General features: G+C 40.9%; 2 protein-coding genes and 1 non-coding gene across 4 annotated transcripts; 2 read left to right on the top strand and 1 right to left on the bottom strand.

Annotated features, from left to right (window-relative positions):
* Window positions 1-381: 381 nt before the first annotated feature.
* Window positions 382-4750, top strand: LOC119896184 (endosialin-like). Its single transcript, XM_038709682.1, has 2 exons — window positions 382-1432; window positions 2737-4750. Exons 1-2 carry the CDS (start codon window positions 997-999, stop codon window positions 4482-4484), a joined length of 2184 nt encoding a protein of 727 aa, XP_038565610.1. The 5' UTR covers window positions 382-996; the 3' UTR covers window positions 4485-4750.
* Window positions 4751-5564: 814 nt separating this feature from the next.
* On the top strand, window positions 5565-18489 carry dpp3 (dipeptidyl-peptidase 3). Of its 2 annotated transcripts, none has more exons than XM_038709680.1 (19): window positions 5565-5871; window positions 8051-8209; window positions 8375-8519; window positions 8650-8739; window positions 9040-9177; window positions 11755-11829; window positions 12084-12174; window positions 12468-12598; window positions 12933-13063; window positions 13216-13274; window positions 13690-13884; window positions 13984-14096; window positions 14197-14289; window positions 14396-14458; window positions 14542-14666; window positions 16234-16354; window positions 16620-16799; window positions 17236-17398; window positions 17518-18489. In XM_038709680.1, exons 1-19 carry the CDS (start codon window positions 5678-5680, stop codon window positions 17658-17660), a joined length of 2409 nt encoding a protein of 802 aa, XP_038565608.1. In that variant the 5' UTR covers window positions 5565-5677; the 3' UTR covers window positions 17661-18489. The 2 variants fall into 2 exon arrangements, with proteins under 2 accessions (XP_038565608.1, XP_038565609.1); XM_038709681.1 differs by lacking the exon at window positions 5565-5871 and adding an exon at window positions 6080-6159.
* trnas-gcu lies at window positions 5763-5844 on the bottom strand. The gene has a single exon. It is a non-coding gene; the product is annotated as a tRNA-Ser (tRNA).
* Window positions 18490-18549: the final 60 nt, after the last annotated feature.

Here is an 18549-nt window from a genome sequence, read left to right as displayed (position 1 = left end):
AGAAAAAGGAGATGAGAAGAAGAAGAAGGGGGAGACAAACTCTGCATCTCACACAGCTGACAAACACTTTCCACTGCCATGGATGCTGTGCAGCATGCACTACTTGAAGCTGTGAGTGTGTGTCTATGAGAGTGCATGTGTGTGTCTGAAGCTATAGGCAAGATGGGGGGACAGAATTGTGCCGTATGGTTTTCATAACTCTCTGAAGGTTTTCAAGTCTGCAATACCCTCCTACCCACCCCGACCCGGCAAACCCTCCAGCCTTCCTTTATGCACTCACACACTACCAGCCCCCTCTTCAAAAAACACACAATTATTTTTCCTCTACGTAGCAACCCCCCCCCCCTTCCACCCTCCCCCATCTTTCTTTCTTTCTGAGTTTCAGTCAGAAAGCCAACTTTGCAGAGGCAAGAAAGCCCCAGCAGGATCAGATACAGGAGTCTCCGAAATTCATCAAATTCATGTGGACCCTATTTAACTCTTTTGGACAGATTGCTCCATTCAACAATTTTGAACCCTGGACTGGTACTTCACTGGACTTTATTTTGGACTGTACTGGACTCAAGTGGACCTTCTAGGGGATACCACTGGACTGCATTGGTTTCTATAAGTTTTATATAAGATCTGGTGGAATCTGCTTCCATTAGGCAGAAGTGCTGACAATTTGCTGATGAATGTAGTTTGACCGCACTGTAGGGCTATTTGTGTAAAAGGGCTTGGGCAATCCAAGTTAAATTATGGTAATCTGATATCAGTTTGGAATTTATCTGCCTCATATGAGTTTGATTAAAAAGTCAATAAGACCACATTATTTATTTAAATACACTATCAGGATAGAACAAATATTTCAAGAAATTTCAGTTTGTTAAATTACTTAAAGTGAGTAAATTTGGGTCAGGTTTGTTTGAATAGGAGGTTCAATTGAATTGAATTAGGTTATTTATTTTGACAGTAAGGTTGTGGTACTCATTTGGATGTTGGCCTAGTTTAAACCTCATGTCTTGGTGGAGGATGCAAAAGACCATCAGAAGCAGCAGCCGCTGCAGCAGCATGAGTCTCCTGTGTGTCCTGTGGCTGCTGATGGTCTGTCTGGCTCCTGGAAGCCGAGGCCAGAAGTTGAGGGAGTCAGAGGGGGAGCAGCCAGTAGCCGGGGCTCAGCTGGCGGAGAGAGACGCACTCTGCCACCAGGAGGGATGTTACACTGTCTTTCTGCAAAAGAGAACCTTCAGGGAGGCTGGGCGGAGCTGCCGGGAGCGAGGTGGAACCCTGGCAACGATGCACACCAACGAGGCAGCGGGTGTGGTCCATGAGCTGCTGTCAGCCGTCGAGGCACAGGGGACCAGGTCAAGGCTTCGTCTCTGGATCGGGCTGCACAGACCGCCACGCCAGTGTTCATCCAACCGACCACTCCGAGGATTCGTCTGGGTCACAGGCAAAGTCTCACTTTTTTGAAATTTGACGTTTCAGTGTTCCTAACATTGACCATCATCACCTTACCAGCCATTTTATCGGACGTTAAAAAGCTCAGACAAAATTGTACCCAAACAGGAAAAGGTACAATAGTACATCTTTTCTTACATTTAAGCATTCCCTACCCTAGTCGATTTTTAAAATATCACTGCGCTCAAAGATAATGAAAGTAAGTCTGATTAAAAATCTGTTGGCCATGTATAACTGATGCTGAATCTGTTCAAACACTCATCAGTTAAATTATTAAATTGGTTCTGGTTGTATTTGTTGACTGAAGTGTACAAAACTAAATTAACTAATGCTAGACGTATGTCTTTTTTTATTATATAGATTTTAGTTAAACTCAGACTTTCATTAAATCAATTTGAATCAGTATTTACTACATCGATATTACTACTTCCACACACACATATCAGTTATATCAAGAGCTTATGAATCACTTTAAGATTATGGTATTATACCAACTCTAACCTCTCTGTCAGACTTTGGTAGCCAGGCCAGCCTCTAGAGTTCTGCACAGACTGGATGGTTATTACATTAACTTCTTGTGTTTCACAGAGACGGAGCTGGCGCGACAGGGGACGTTCAATCCCCTTTTGACCTCATTGCTACCTCTCATTCGGATTTAGTCTTTACACAAACCTCGCCTACTAAAAACCAGATGGGCTTTTTTATCACTAAAAGTATCTGCCTTGGTCTTTAGTTAGACAAGATTAAAGATTTGCAAGAGTCTGCCATCATTTAAAGAGTTGGTTTTCTCACTTGTTCCTGGGTATCTAGCAATGCAGAAAGTTTTAGTTTTATTTAACCACGTGTAGACAAAGATATTTCTTCCAACAACATGAGCAGGATAAATAAGGTGTTTTCAATGTCCACATGTAGAATTTGAAAATATCTGACTTTGGTGACTCCTAGTGGGGATATTAAAAAAGACACTGTGCTAAACTCAACTCCTCACTGTGCCAACTCAGAAAAACATGAGAATGATTGGGATGATAGCAACACATAGACAACACCATTTTCTTGAACAGGACTGTCTAATTTTCTGCAAACAAAAACTTGTGCCATCAGAATAATCTGAAAGACAAAATTTTCATGTAAAAAATGATACACATGGCATCTTAAATCAAGATAATCTTAAGAATTCACACTTAACATGTGTCATAAAGAAGAGAAATTGCATATAGTTAAAAAACAAAAGAAGGAAACTAAAAAGAGGGAAGATCTACTTTTACTGACCTGGTCCTTGTCTTTATTTTCCAACAGGAGACCAGGATGGCCTGTTCACTAACTGGCTCCGTGAAGACACCCCTGGGACTTGTGCGGCCCCTCGCTGTGTGGCCATGACTGTCCACACTTCTGAGAGCGGACGCGAGAGCAGTGACAACTTCCAGTGGCTAGACGGTTCCTGCGCACTGCCGTTGGATGGATACGTTTGCCAGTACAACTACAAAGGAATGTGTCCACCACTGGAGGACGAGGGTAGAGGTCCAGCTGTTTACACCACCCCATTTCACCTTGTTAGTACCCTGCTGACTCATGTGCCCTATGGGTCTGTAGCTGCTCTACCATGCCCTGCAGACAGCTCACAACCAGATGCTCATGCTGAGCAGACGGTATTGTGCATGGAGAGAGATGATGAAACAGTGGGCTGGTCCAGGGATGCCCCACTCTGCTCGTCCAGTGCAGCTCCACAGAATCAGGACTGGTGCAGCGGGGACCATGGATGTGAGCAGTACTGTCAGAACACAGACACAGACTACTACTGTTACTGCTCTGAGGGCTTTACGGTAGATGAGGACGGGTACAGCTGCAAGCCTGATCCCCTGAGCCAAACTGACCCCCCAGAATTATCCTCTGACTCCGCCGGTCCCACTGACCAGCCCCACATCAAAGACATCTGTGTGGAGATGGGGTGTGAGTACAACTGTGTGGAGACACCTCGGGGCATCCGCTGCACATGCCCTCCAGGCTACCAAATGGGTCCAGATGGCCGCAGATGTTCTGATGTAGACGAATGTCAACAGCAACCATGCCCGCAACTCTGTGTCAACATCCCGGGCACATTCCACTGCACCTGTGACCCCGGGTATCAGCCAGATGACGAGGGTGAGTGTGTGGACACTGATGAGTGCCTCGATGAGGGCAGCTGTGAAGGCATTTGTGAAAACACAGTGGGGTCCTTCAAGTGCCTGTGTAACACCGGGTATGAATTGGGCATTGGAGGAGAGTGTATAGATGTAGATGAATGTGTTGGGGACTCACCCTGCCAGCAGCAGTGTCTCAACTACATGGGAGGGTACCAATGTTACTGTGATAATGGTTATGACCTGCAGTCAGACGGACTTACCTGCCAACCTTCGATCGATGATGAAGAATATTCCACTCTGACCCCTGAACCCAGTGACTCTGCTCACATTCCCGATTTGGACCCTGACCATGATAATCCCTGGTCCACCTTGTTCACTCCAGACCCGAACTTTGAAGCTGAGACTAACTTTGATGCTGACTGGCAGACAGAAGCCCCTGAAGGACTCTCTCCTGACATGGCTCATGGGTCAGATAATCACCTCAACCAATGGGATGCCCTCTCACCAAAACAATATCAGACTGCCCCATCCCCAACGCAAACATACAACACAGGCAATGAAATTAATAACGAGGGTGAAGCTAAGACGGGAGGTCGAGAAGCTAGTGGTGGGGTGGGCGCTGCAAGTGAGTCTGCCACCGGTACTAGGGAGGGGGAGGGATCTAAGAGGGATAGTGCCGAGGATGTCAGCGGCACAGCAGAGGAAGGGGCTGGATCTGATGCGGGTAAAAGGAAGCATGAAAAGAGCTGGCTATTGGTGGCCCTGCTGGTGCCTCTGTGTGTGTTCCTCGTGGTGATGCTGGCTCTGGGGATTGTCTACTGCACCAGCTGTGCTGTGGACAAGAGCCTGAGCTTCTCAGACTGCTATCGCTGGATACTCCCTACAACGCCTCCTGACAGGAGGGATGGCAAAACCCAAGCATGAACCCTAAAATAAACAAACACAGGCACGCGCGCGCGCACACACACACACACACACACACACAGATGTGTTGAACGCCTAGATGTCTGTTAACATTTCTCTTGTGGTGCAGGACTGGTCACTCAAACTATACCATTTGGATATAGCAAAGCTGACTGGCTCTCCCATTCATCAAGGTAAACTTAATACTTTCTGTTGCACACCCTTTGTAAATAATTCACTTTCTCATCATGTTTTTAGAATTCAATAAAACAAATAAACTGATGAAATACTGTGTGGTTTGTAAGCCTTTCAAGGTTTTAGCAGAAAATAATGTCTTTCAAATGAAACTGTGTGTGGAAAGGACCTGTGGTTATGCTATAATGGTTCCATATAAAGTCAAGTCAAATTAATTTATATAGTCAAACATCACAAATCACTAATTTGTAATTTGCCTCAGGGGGCTTTTTAATCTGTACATCATACGAAGCTAGCAAGCTTTACCCTCCCATTCACATATGGTCACGTTCCGGTCATGTCTGGTTCCAAAGAACTAAGATGGGGACAGCCAAAATGCCAAAACTCAAGTCCACAAAACCAATAGGTGACACAGTTATGGCCCAACCAAATCTCCACCCTAAAGCCTCGAATATAATATCTGTCTGAGACTTTTTACTTGACATCTTTTACTTTCTTCACTGCCGAGGTACTGAAGTCTTGAAAGTGTTGCAATCTCTTGCAGAGTAATTTGATAATTTTAAAATTACCACGGTCATTTTCAAATAATCAATTTACTCGTTTTCATCAAAACAGCATACACTTGCATGTAAACTTAGTTTTTTCTTGTAGTTGCCCCTTTCATATTTGTTTAACTTTATTTAATGCCTGCTTCGCCTGGTAACTCCGTGTTAATGGTCACAACGCTATGAACTGTGGGTAATTCCCTCAGACAAAGTCTGCAGAGATGCAGACTCACGGAAAGTGTGCATAAATGGCTCCAAAAGTCTGCAAGAGCCCACGTGCACTTAACGATTTGACAGTGGGGCCGAGTGGGACATCCCCTCACTGACTACTACCGTGACGTGTCTCAAAGTCCGTTAGTGTGGAGATTGGGATTGAGCCATAGACTGTATAAAGAAGATTCAGGATTCAGCGGAAGAGTACACAGCACACGTTTCTCGGCTTGTAACCTTGTCACGAGTTCCGGATGTGCGACCATGCTCCCTAGGCTCACTGCTAACGTACAGCGTGCGCCAGGCGGCCAAATGATGTTGAGATGTCTTCGTTTGTGGAAAAGGAGTCCGACGAGGATGGGATTCGAACCCACGCGTGCAGAGCACAATGGATTAGCAGTCCATCGCCTTAACCACTCGGCCACCTCGTCTGCTATCTCCATATCCATGAGATGTTGGTAATTATACATACCCATTTGAACGTCCTGATGTCTACTTTGTGTGCAGTGTTACAGCCTAGTGTCCTTGTTTTAGACGCTCAGAGATCGTGTTTTTCAAGCATACGTTAAGTCAGAAAATTACGACGTGAAGTACTGCGCAGCTACTTCATGATTGGTTAGTGTTTCTATCAACCACAATATACAAGCTATGATTGGTTGAGGGGTGAGTCTGACGTTGAATGAATACAGGAAGTGTACAGCGTGAGACTGCAATTTGACTCTCGCCGAGCTATTGAAGAAACTCAGGTAACAAGCTGTTGAGTTGGTATCCACCTTTATACCTCCCGAAATGTACTCAACAGCAGCCAGTCATGCATATAAATAAGTCACATAGTATTTGCGACGTAATATTTTGCTCAGAGAAGTCGACAGTGTGTTTAAATGCTCCATGTAGCCTGCAGCCGTCCTAGCATGCACGCTAGTAGCTAACGGTAACATTGAGTTAGCGTTTTGCAGACTAAACGTTGGCTGTATTTACTTATACATGCACTTTGAGTGTTGCCCTGCTTGTTGGTAGGCTGCTAATTTTAAAGGGACATTAAAAAGATGTTTTGTTAAGCATGTAGTTATAGTTTTTACTTCTCCACATTCAAGTAACTTTTAAATGAAAGTGAAACAGACAACTGATTTTTAACTGACTGGTTCCTGCTGAATTTCTTCCATGGTCAGTCATGATAGGTTCACGGACGTGCACCTGTAACGTTAGTCCTTAACTCTATTTGAATATAGCTTACTTTGCACCGCAGGCTTAACTTTAGCTTTTAACTTAGCTTACTATACACTGTATAATATCATATAATACCACTTCAATCACTGCACTTTACCACCCTTTGTATTTTCAGAACTATTTATTTATTTATGATTTGAATTTCCTTGACTAAGGATGCTAGGATGGCTAATGGCTCTGTTGTTGCTACTGCTTAATATTTGTTCTATGCAGTCTTTGTGACATGTCTCTGTTTCTACCTACCTGTACTTGTGCTGTAACCTCTCTGAGGACAGTCAGTTTTACTAAACTAAAGTAAACTTAGTTATAAACTATTTGGATAATCTATTTATTTATCTATTATTTAGGAGGTAAGGCTGAACAATGAATCAGTATTAGCAATATTGCCTACTGCAGTGTCAAGCTCTGCATTTTGTTGCTTTGTACCCAGTGACATGCACCATGACAATAAAGTTTAATCTAATCTAATAAAATTTTGAAATTGCAGGAGGCGCAATATTTTTTTAAAGATGATACCTGTGTCAAAATGCCATTTTAAATTAAATATTGTCATGCTGTAGAGATGTCAAAACCTACACATCCTATTTTAGAGACTTAAAAAAACATATTGGTTTGGTGCAAAGTCCTGCAAAAATCACACCATAATTTATTTGAGTAAGTAAAATCAAAATAATTATGTAAAAATGACAATCCCCCCTAGTATCGCAAATCATATCCATAAACTGAGCAATTGCAGTATCCATCAAAATAATCGCAATTAGATATTCTTTCAAAATCGTTCAGAACTACAATGAGGTGAAGTTTCTGTGCTTTTCTCTGTGTTATATCTTTGTAGAAATTACTATTTTTAGGTTGGGTCAGTTGGACACAAGCAAAGACCTCACCTAGGTTTCTAGTGAACTGTGATGATCAATCACAACTACTAGGCTATAGTTTCATGTAGAACAACTTAATACTACATAAAATTATATTCTTCATACAAAAATCATACCAGCTGCCACTTTTATAACATTAGAATCCATGTCAAGAAAACATTTACTGTTTTACAAGTACATCAGTATGTGTGTGTGTGTGTGTGTGTGTGTGTGTGTGTGTGTGTATGTATATATATATAAAAAATGAGCATTTGTGTTTGTAATCTACACAAGCTGCTTAAGCAAATACCTCCTAGAGCTCACGGTAAAAAAAAAAAAAAAAGGCTCTCTGTTCTAACTTGCAATTCTGCTTTTATCTCTTTACCCGACACTCTACTCATCTCATTACTACCTCTATTCTTTCAACTGTCTCTCCCCTCTTATTTCTTTCTTTCACCTTTCTTTCTCATTTACATATCATTTTCCCTACTTCATCTATTCCTCTCTTTCTCATTATTTTCTCTTTGCCCACCTTCCTTCCCCTCACTTAAATCAGTTCCTCATCGTCAGTGTTAAACCTCAGACTAAAGATGGTGGATTCCCAGTACTACCTCCCAAATGACATTGGCATCTCTGCTCTTGACTGTGGCGAGGCCTTCCGTTTGCTTTCACCTCAGGAGAAGAAGTACGCCCACAACCTGTCCCGCGCTGCTTGGTATGTTACTGATCTCAGGATGTAGCAAGTTCAAGTCAAGCACTATTGAAATCTAGAAACTGATGGATGCTAAATGGATTTACCACTGGGAAAAGAAATTTCTCACTTGCTTTAAAGAATAAAGTAGTTTATTGAAGAACCAAAAAAAACCTTTTATTGTCTTAGGTATGGTGGACTGGCAGTGCTGCTGCAGACTTCCCCAGAGTCTGCAAACATCTTTGTCTTGCTGCAAAAAATCTTTAGGAAGCAGGCGCCTGCACAGCTAGAACAGGTCGCCACAGCAGCTGGACTCAGTTCTGAGGAGTACCAGGTGCACAGGTTTTTCATCCGTGACTTTCTGTTACTGTCTAGATACATCTTTTCATTCACAAACAAATTTATAAAGATGTTCATTATGCCACACAGTGGATGAAAATTATGATTTTGTGTGTGATATTTAGGCCTTCTTGGTGTATGCAGCAGGTCTGTATGCCAACATGGGAAACTACAAGTCTTTCGGAGACACCAAGTTTATCCCAAATCTACCTAAGGTAAGAAATCCAGTGTAAAATCCTGCTCAGCTGCTTGGTGAACACAGTAAGATAAACACCTGTACAATCTAATGCAACCTGACACAACAACACCATTAAATTTGATCTGAATAATTACCAAAGTTGAGTCAATGCTTCTCTAACAAAGTGTCAACAAATATAGCCCAAATATAAATATTGAATTGAAGTTTACATAATAAACTGGAAAGTTAGTGTGTTATAAGCCTTTGATCTGTAATGCTGCTTTACTGCTACTGTGACATATTTTAAATTATCTGCATCTGTTGTGTGTCCACACAGGACAAGCTGAAAGCTCTGGTATGGGCCAGCGAGGCGTTTCAGGAGCAGCCTACTGAGATGGAGGCTCTGTGGGACAGCTGCTCCTGTCTTCTCTACTCCCTGGAAGAAAGACAGAAACAGCTGGGGCTGGGCAACAAGGTGGGATCTTGTATCATTTAATACAGAGTTCAGGTCAGCTCTGATCAAAACAATTTTGTCTGGTGGTAGTATTTCAATAAATATCCATCATGTTGTCAGGGCTGGGAAAAAATTGACAAATGTTAAGAGTAAGGCTGATTGATCAATCGTTTTCAAATCAGAATTGCGATTTGAAAGAACGCGATTAGCTAATCGTGAAGACGGCAATTAAAATTTAAGCTGCTCATGCAGCGCAGTTTTAAACAATCATGCAGTTAAAAATTCATTCAGTCACGGAAAACACAACATTTGACATTTTCAGAGGAGAACAGACGCAGACAACTTCAGAGATTAAAGTGATGAAAGAATTTGGACTTTGAGAGAATTGGGGAAACACAGACTTGATTTTTATCAGAGAGTGTCATTATATGTACCTGACTACTGAGTAAAATGTTCCACCCACCTGCTACATTTTATGTTTTTCCTAGATTTAAAGTTTAAGCTGCATAAACTATTTTTAGCAGAGAAAAATAAGAAGAAAGTGTCACGGGATACAAATGAAATAGAGACTATGATCTGAACAACCCGATTGTCTGCAAGTCTGACTTGGTCACCTAGGGATTTGAACCCTGGACCTGCAGATCTCTAGAGTAGGTGACTTATTGACTTAGCTACTGGTGAGAGGCCATTTCCACACACTTTCTCACAAGTTGAGGTAGTGATGTCACATGTGCCAGAGCCAGATAGTTTTGTCAGTTTAAACTTAAAACACATTCAACAGTCAAGATGTAGGTGAGAAAATTCTGAAAAAAATCACACATCATTATGCTGATTTTGGGTGTGTTGTGAATTATTTTGGTGGCATTTGATCCAAAACTGAGTAAAAAAGAAAATGTTGTGTATACTGTACAAGTTATAGCAAGATACTGAATATCACTGCAGACTCACCGTTTGACCAATCTGAAAACGCTTTGAAACACTATATATCGGTCATCTGGAGAACGACTGTCGAGTTTGGTGGCGTTTGAAGAAAGACTTGTGGAGATTTAGATGTTAATTGATTTAGCATATTCTGAAAAATATAGAGTGACTGACTTCTGATTTGACCATAGGTTGGAGTGAGGCAAACATTAGTCACATATCAGTGGATGTGCTGAAAAAACTTCAGCTCTCTGGGACGTACGGATGATTTTCTTAGATTTTTTGAAGTTAGGAATGAGAAATGTCAAGAAATTGACATTTCTTGGAAATACATTTAGCTGACACTTACAATTGCTGTATATGTCAGAGGTTGCACGCCTCTGGAGCAACTAGGGGTTAAGTGTCTTGCTCAGGGACACATTGGTGTTTCACAGTGGATTTGAACCTGGGTTTCTCGCATCAAAGGCATGTGTCTTATCCACTGCTCCATCACCTCCCTTCTTGTAATAAGCCACGCCCACTTTGCGCAATCATTACCAAATTTTATACATCAACTGAGTAGTGACCTGAGAACGTACAATATGAATTTCGTACGAATCCATCCAGCGAATTACGAGGTATAAACTTTTTGCAAGTGTAGCGCCACCTTTCAGGTCGATTGGCGAAACCGGACGAGTTCGCAAAAATTTAAGTTTTAGAGAAAAGTGATAAAGTTGTATAATTTAACATTTTTTGAGCAGAAAACCATTGGAGCAAAGATGCAGATGAAACCAGAGATTAAAATACTGAAAGAAGTTTGACACTAAACAAAGCCGTTTTCGAGATAATTGCAAAAACATTGATTGTTATAGTGCCACCATGAGGTCTATGAGGGCCTTTTTTTTTTGACTGAGTAGAGGGTGGAATTTGCGTGCTTCAAAAATGGATAACATCTCTCTGTGAGCCGGTTTCTTCCCCTCTGTGCAGGCTACACATCCCACATGGAGCATTTCAGAATAAGAGCATTTTGCCTGCTAGATTTTGTTGACCTGTTCAGATTCTGTTCAGTTGTCTTTGATTATTGTGCTTCTACTATGGTTAAGTAGGCTACGTAGTTTAAATTGTTTCTTTTTTGTCTGTTTTAACTGTGTTTATTTTTGAGTCTGCACAGGGTGTTGAAAACTGACCGGATTCTCTCTGCCGTTCTGTGTCTGACTTTCTGCCCGGTTCGTCTGCTTTGTGCTGCTTGTCATAGCTTCCGTTAAAAATAGACTGGCAGTGAATATTGAACTTAAAAAAAAAAAATAATTGCAAATCGAATCGAAATGTCTGGCAGAAAAATCGCAATTAGCCCTAGCTAAGAGGACATTTATTATTCTGCATCAGAATTGGTTTAGAGCTGGGACTGGAACATTTTGTTCTTTCTGGCAGGTGTGTCTGTTTTAATCCAAAAGCCCACAGGAGATATTCTTCCTCTCTTTCCTCTTTTTCTAATTTTTGAAGATAAACTGAATATTTTCATTTTAAGTCAAATGGTCTGCAGGTTGGTGTTTTTAGATTGGCTGCTGACATTGCCAATTGCCCTTTAGGAAGCTGCTGAACCCCAAAATTCGAGGGGCCAATGCTGGTGACCAGATCCTGTGACCCGAATGAGAAAATATATGGCTCATCAAGTATTTTTGCTTTCCTTTTCTTCAGGGAATTACCACCTACTTCTCAGGAAACTGCTGTCTGGAGGATGCTGAGCTAGCTCAGAGGTTCCTTGACTCAAAAGTAAGCTGAATTCACTATTCTCTAAAATGAATATTCTTATTTCCATTGCTCTTTCCATAATTTCTTGTAATAACCTTTACTTTATCTTCCTCTTCACAACATTCTGACAGACCAATCTCTTCCTCGTTGCACCCTATTTATGTTTTTCTTGGTGTTGTCTCACCTATTCCCTTCATATGGATGGTTCATCCTGTCGGTGTATTTTCCCGCTTTTTCATGTATTTTTCACACACGTTTTTGCGGTTTGTCTCTAGAAACTATCCGCGTACAACACCCGTCTGTTTAAGAGGGACAATGGAGGTAAAGCCTGCTACGAGGTGCGCTTGGCTTCAGCTGTGCAGAAAGGTCAGAACTACAGTAAAGCATATTACATTTTATATGAGAACCAGAAAAAGATTTATAAACGTCTACAACATTCACCAGCTATATTGCACTTGTGACAGATTTAGCATACATAATTTGTATATATCACATGTCATGTACTCTCCACATGTTATGCTATATGTTCCAGCTTTTGAAATACATTGTGATTACCATCAAATGGATGTAGAGAGATTTGTTTTATGTAACTAATGTTGTTAACCATGATTCACAGTCAGCGATTAAAGCGACAAAAAACTTACACTACCGCTTTCCAGACTGTGCAGTGGATGGGGAATGCGAAACATGCTGCGGCAGCTTCAACTTCGAAGACAAAGAGTTCACTGTGAAAAGGGGAGACTATGCACCTCTCATGGAGAAAGTTAGCTATTACCTCCAACAAGCACAGGTGAGAGCAAGGGATACGATGTGAAATAAAGTCAGTGGGAATAAATCGCCACATCGAGAAGTGTGGTTGTTAAGTTGTTGGAGATGATAAAATGTCAGTGAGACTACTGAAAATAAAAGATAAAGGACAACCAAAATGACAAAACAGTGGCAAAATTGCATCTTAAAATGTACAAAGTATTGGACTAGTATTGGAGGAGATGAGAACACAAGGATAGAGCAGGTCTTTAAGAGGAGTGTGGGAGTGGATGAATAAGTTGATAACATAAAAATAATCTCCCAGCCACACTTCCATGTTTGAAATTCTTGTTCTATTTCCAAATAACTTAACACAGGCCTATGCTGCCAATGAGAACCAGAAAAAGATGCTCGAAGAGTACACACGCAGCTTCACCTTAGGCTCAATTGAAGCCCATAAAGAGGGGTCACGCTACTGGATCAAAGACAAGGGACCAATTGTTGAGAGGTGAGCCCACTGTCCAACAAAATGAAAGTTGTTCCGTCATCCAGTACCTGTTTATTTCCAAATACATTTGAATACTAATCTCTGAAACCTTTTTCTCTCTGCTCTTTACCCCTCGTTATGTCTTCACCTCCTATCCCATCTCCTTCTCTCAGTTATATAGGTTTCATAGAGAGCTACAGAGACCCATTTGGCTCCAGAGGAGAGTTTGAAGGTAACTACCATGGTGATCAAGAACAGCATGCAAGCTGTAATCCATGGACCTCTCCAGGTTTTATCGCTGTGGTAAAGATTAACATTGTGAAACAAATACATGCAGCTTTTTAATAAGAAATAATGTTTAATTTTAGCATTGACCAGTGATTTTAGAGGGACACAAACTGTGAAGGAGGTTGTGTAATACTTGGAATGACACAATATTACACTGTTACGCTGGTAGTCTGCCATCAATACAGGCTAAAGTCCATGGTCAGCATGTTACTTTCAATATACTTTATTAACCATCGTGTGTGTGTGTGTGTGTGTGTGTGTTTAAATTACAGGAGGTTATTACCGTCCTATTTCCAGGATAAGTCAGAAATGGGTTAAGGGTTTCTGTCCTAACTTTAGGGTTGTGATGTCACTTCTAGGTTTTGTTGCAGTTGTGAACAAGGCGATGAGTGAGCGTTTTGCCAAACTGGTGGGCTCAGCAGAAGTCTTGCTACCTGAGCTGCCCTGGCCCAGGGAGTTTGAGAAGGACACTTTCCTTAAACCTGACTTCACCTCGTTGGATGTCCTCACCTTCGCTGGCAGTGGAATCCCAGCTGGCATCAACATCCCCAACTGTATGTACACTGAGATGTGCACGCTATGTCAAATAATGAGTACAGTGGGTTTAAGTTTACAATCTGTCTGTTACACAATGTTTTTGTTTTTGTGTGTAGATGATGACATCAGACAGTCAGAGGGCTTTAAAAACGTGTCACTAGGCAATGTGCTGGCTGTAGCCTATGCTACACAAAAAGAAAAACTTACCTTCCTGGAGGAAGAGGACAAGGTAACGAATGCCGCTTCCTGACTCTTGCACGCCCGCTCTTTTCTCTCCCACATATCTATTATTTTGCATTCTCCTATGTTTGTATGTTTTTTTGCACTAGGATTTGTTTATCAAGTGGAAGGGACCATCATTTGAGGTGCAGGTTGGACTTCATGAGCTGTTAGGCCACGGAAGTGGCAAGCTGTTTGTCAAGGTCAGTCAAACATACTGCTGCCGCACAGCAGTCACATCAGTGAGACTAGAGAGCAATTAGCTGTGAGCAACCACAGTAATTTGTTTTGCCTCATTTCTTCATACAGGATGACATTGGCAAGTTCAACTTTGATCAGAGCAAGGTGATCAACCCAGAGACGGGGGAACCGGTGAGTTTTTTGGGAGACCACCTGTTTTTAACTCTTGTGTTCAGTTGGCATATACAGACTGAAGGTGTGAGTCTATCTTTCAGGTCTCCAGTTGGTATCGGGGCAGCGAGACATGGGATAGTAAATTCTCCACAATTGCTTCATCTTACGAAGAATGCCGGGCTGAGTGTGTCGGACTCTATCTGTGTCTCAACAAGCAAGCACTCAGGTGATTTCATATTTTGCTTGTAACCTACATGTATTTGACAAAGATGTATGTTACATAAATTCATGTAATTTAAACAACCCATAAAATGTCTTTTCAGGGAAATACCCTGATTTTCTTAAATGGTTTAATGTAGTGCTAGGCAATAAACAATAACGATAATTATCGCAATATTATTTTCCTCACTATCAATATAACAAATGTTCAACAAATATTCAATTAATGTTTGATTTAATTCATTTGAATCACAAAAAATTAACACTTAATTTTTCTATTAACTTATTTATTTTGGTGAGGAAAAGGTACTGAAAAAACATTTTACTTAATTTTACATATTTTATCAGAATTGTTTTTAATCTTCTACCTCAGATTTGTTCAGATCAGTTTGGCAAGTGTTTGTCATGTTCTGACCATAAAGAATAGTTGAAAACCACAATGAACCATCTGGTTTCTTTAACTTTCACTCAGGAGCGAAAATCAGCCTTTAAACTTGAAAGAAATATTGATTTGATATTTATTGTGATAATTATCAATATCGAATGATATTAAATATGTTATCGTGATAACAACAGCGCATGTTGTTTCTGAGAGGGGGAAAAAAAACAACATTCAGTTACACACATGTGACTCATGTTAATGCTGCAAGCGACTAGAACTGTGTGTTTATGATTGGAGGGCTTGGCTGGATTGCCTCAAAATTAACACACTCTGTTGCTGTAATTTACTATTGGAAGGAAATTCTGAATGCTCTTGATTAGGAAAAAGTTCAACTTAACCGATATTAACTAGAAAATGCATTTGTGTCTGTCCTTAGGCCCTTCTCTTAGCACAACGATAGTTATTCCTGTTTGGCGTTTGGTCGCTTTCTGTTTTTTGAATATTATCCTTTCTCTGTTTAATTTTTATCCGGAGCATCAGAAACCTTTCTTGGACTTTTTAGATTTTTCCCACCATAAGTTCTGTCATACTTGTGCTGTAGCCTACACCATCACTGCGGTCGCTCCTCTTCAGCTCTGGCAAACCAATAATTTCTGGCTGATGTAAAATACATCATTACCAGTTCACCAGGGCAGGAGTGTCGCCACAGACACTATATTTAAAAACTCTAGGATACTGTGAAATACAGAGAAATTGACCTGCCAGTGATAGGCTTAATCAGCATTGTGTGAACTTTTTGGCAAGGGCTTGAATGTAAGAGATGTTATCTGCAATCTAGCCATAAATTTAAGAAACACTACCATAATGTTTTTTTATAGTCCAAAAAAAGTTGTTATGGTCCCCAAATCCTCTAAATCTCTAGATTTCTTTAGCTCGGAGAACATTTTGTGACTTGGGGTCATTATAAAAATTGTTTCTTTATAGCTCTGGCTGACTATGTTATTACTTGTGCCACATACACTCTCTCACTTTATTGATCACATTTTGGGGAAAATAATTAATCTCATCATGTTATTTAGGCTCTTTTAATGACAGTTATTGGAATGTGGAGTGGTTATTATTTCTGGTGATTTGTGGCTGATGGCTATAAGGGAGGCCAGCATGTTGATCTTTGCCTGCGTGTGTGTTGCAGTATTTTTGGGCATGAGGGCCAGGATGCGGAGGATGTGGTGTACATCAACTGGCTCAGCATGGTCAGAGCGGGACTTCTGGGCCTGGAATTCTACACGCCTGAGAGCAAGAGCTGGAGACAGGTAATCTGTCTGCTCAACGAGTTGCTTTTCTCCATGACATGATCGCTCTTTACTTTGCAACATGTAATGATGAATCATAACTTTCATTTATAAAGAACGTCAGAGATGCATAGTGTTGGGCGAACAGTATTTACAAGATGAGTCAACATACAGACCATTAAGGAAGTGTTTCTTACAGCCTGACTGGCTCAGCTTCATAGGCCTGTCTGTGTTTACAGGAGTGTCAGGAGATGTATACAGTGTACATCACGTGTGTGTGTCTCAGGCTCACATGCAGGCTCGTTTCGTGATCCTGCGTGTTCTGCTGGAGGCCGGGGAGGGCCTAGTGGGGCTGGAGGAAGTGACAGGACAGGACGGCAACCCTGATGCTCGAATCACACTGGACCGAAGCAAGATCCACACTGTGGGAAAGAACGCCATCCACAGGTTCCTTTGTAAACTGCAGGTATATCCATACTTCAGACAATTGCCCAGACAGCTATATAACAAGTACAACATATTGAGGAAAATACATAAAATTCTAAAAAAAATATTGAATTTGCACAAATGAAAAGTAAACTTTTTAAAATAATTTTATTGTTTTATATATTTTTAAAATAATTCTTAGTTGTAGCTGTAGTTAAAAAATTTTTTTAAAAGAAGTAAAATATAAAATTAAGCTTTAACAAAGTCACAAATCCAACCAAATACTTAATAATAATTGGATCTAGTTGTTTAATTTGTACTTTTTAAAACTCCATAGTAATCATAGTGAGCTCAATTATTAAGTCTCCACTGTATTACCCAACAACTAAAGAGGGTTTTCTGGCTTCTCTGTCTTAGTACTAACCTGATATCAAGGATTAATGACCCCTTGCTGACCTGATTCCACCGTCTTGTAGGTCTTAAAGTCAACAGCAGATGTGGAAGGAGGCAGGGCTCTCTATGACGGCTACTCCGCCGTCAACGACAGCGGTGCTCACAACTTCTTGCGTCTCCGGGAGACGGTACTGCTGAGGAAGGAAGCTCGTAAGATGTTTGTCCAGGCCAACACCAGAGTCAGTGGTATGTACCCTCACTCAAGTTCGTTAACACAGATGCACACATAGAGACCTATATTGTCACACTTGCTACGTCAGTCCAGTTAAGTATTCAGTGTCGGACTCTGTTTGTGTGGTTTCCAGGGGACAGCGTGGAGCTGGTGGAATACGAAGGCAGTGCGGCAGGTTTGATTCGCTCTTTCACGGAGCGCTTCCAAGACGACGCAGAGCAGCTGGAGGCAGACCTTTTGGAAATGAGCAAAAGAGACGGCCCCTGCTGGTGTTGATGGATGGATGATCTGCTCCATAGGCTTCAGAAATACCAACTGAAATCAGTTTTTTTTTTTTTTTTTTTTTGATTGAAATGTGATGTGAAAGCAAACTGATTTTTAATGGATGTTAAAACACAAAAAACTACAAACTGATCCTTTTCAGAAGACACTTCTTAACGGACTAAAGTTTCCTACTTCAAATAAAGCCATAAGACTGGAGCAGATCTGCCAAAGACAACAGCCACAGTTTTTCCAGCCACGGTCCAGTGTCAGGTCTCTTTGATAACATGATGAAATACAACTAAACAAGTTGAAAATGAACACCACATCATCAATCTTGTAGATTCATTTAGGAAATGTATTTTTCTAATGAGAAGTATTGAGAACTGTCCATTAAACAAACACTGACAATAAAAATGGTTCCTGTGTATAAACGAGTAGGTGACTGTTGGTAGTTTTCACCTTATAATCATGGCAAGGTCAGAAATTGGCTTCAAATGTTCACGAAACAAACATGAGATGTTTTGTCTGTACTGGGAATGATTGATTTTCACGGTCAACGTTTGGCTACAAATTCTGCCATCTTTACAGCTCATCCATTAAATAAACATATTTGTCCAGCCTTGGTGTTGGTGATGATTTGACAGGTTAAGACTGTTAACTAGCTGCCATGAGAACTTAATGTTGACTGTACGGCAAAATAATACTTTATTTTTTGCCATGTTTGGAATAAAGAAGTAATCGAATACTTGACTGTATAAAATATTGCTGTGTCTGGAAGGCCTAATAAAATACTGTATGCAAGAAATGTGTTGAATACACAAATAAAAATTGTTTGATAAAATCTTAGTTGTATGTTTTTCTACCAGAGCCATAGGACATTTGTTTTTAAGAAGGTAAACAA

Source organism: Micropterus salmoides, unplaced genomic scaffold (genome assembly GCF_014851395.1).
Source record: "Micropterus salmoides isolate LMB-PRFRI ecotype aquatic unplaced genomic scaffold, ASM1485139v1 Ms_hic_scaffold_9, whole genome shotgun sequence".
In the NCBI taxonomy this organism is placed as follows: Eukaryota; Metazoa; Chordata; class Actinopteri; order Centrarchiformes; family Centrarchidae; genus Micropterus; species Micropterus salmoides.
The sequence above is the reverse complement of the archived record's forward strand: the minus strand, read 5'-3'. Positions and strand labels throughout refer to the sequence as shown.

Excerpts from the sequence above, each read along its gene's own strand:
- LOC119896184 (XM_038709682.1), top strand. The coding sequence starts at position 997 with ATGTCTTGGTGGAGGATGCAAAAGACCATCAGAAGCAGCAGCCGCTGC. Across the intron at positions 1,433-2,736 it reads AGGATTCGTCTGGGTCACAG|GAGACCAGGATGGCCTGTTC; the intron begins GCAAAGTCTCAC and ends ATTTTCCAACAG.
- dpp3 (XM_038709680.1), top strand. The coding sequence starts at position 5,678 with ATGCTCCCTAGGCTCACTGCTAACGTACAGCGTGCGCCAGGCGGCCAA. Across the intron at positions 8,740-9,039 it reads TTATCCCAAATCTACCTAAG|GACAAGCTGAAAGCTCTGGT; the intron begins GTAAGAAATCCA and ends GTGTCCACACAG. Across the intron at positions 11,830-12,083 it reads AGAGGTTCCTTGACTCAAAA|AAACTATCCGCGTACAACAC; the intron begins GTAAGCTGAATT and ends GTTTGTCTCTAG.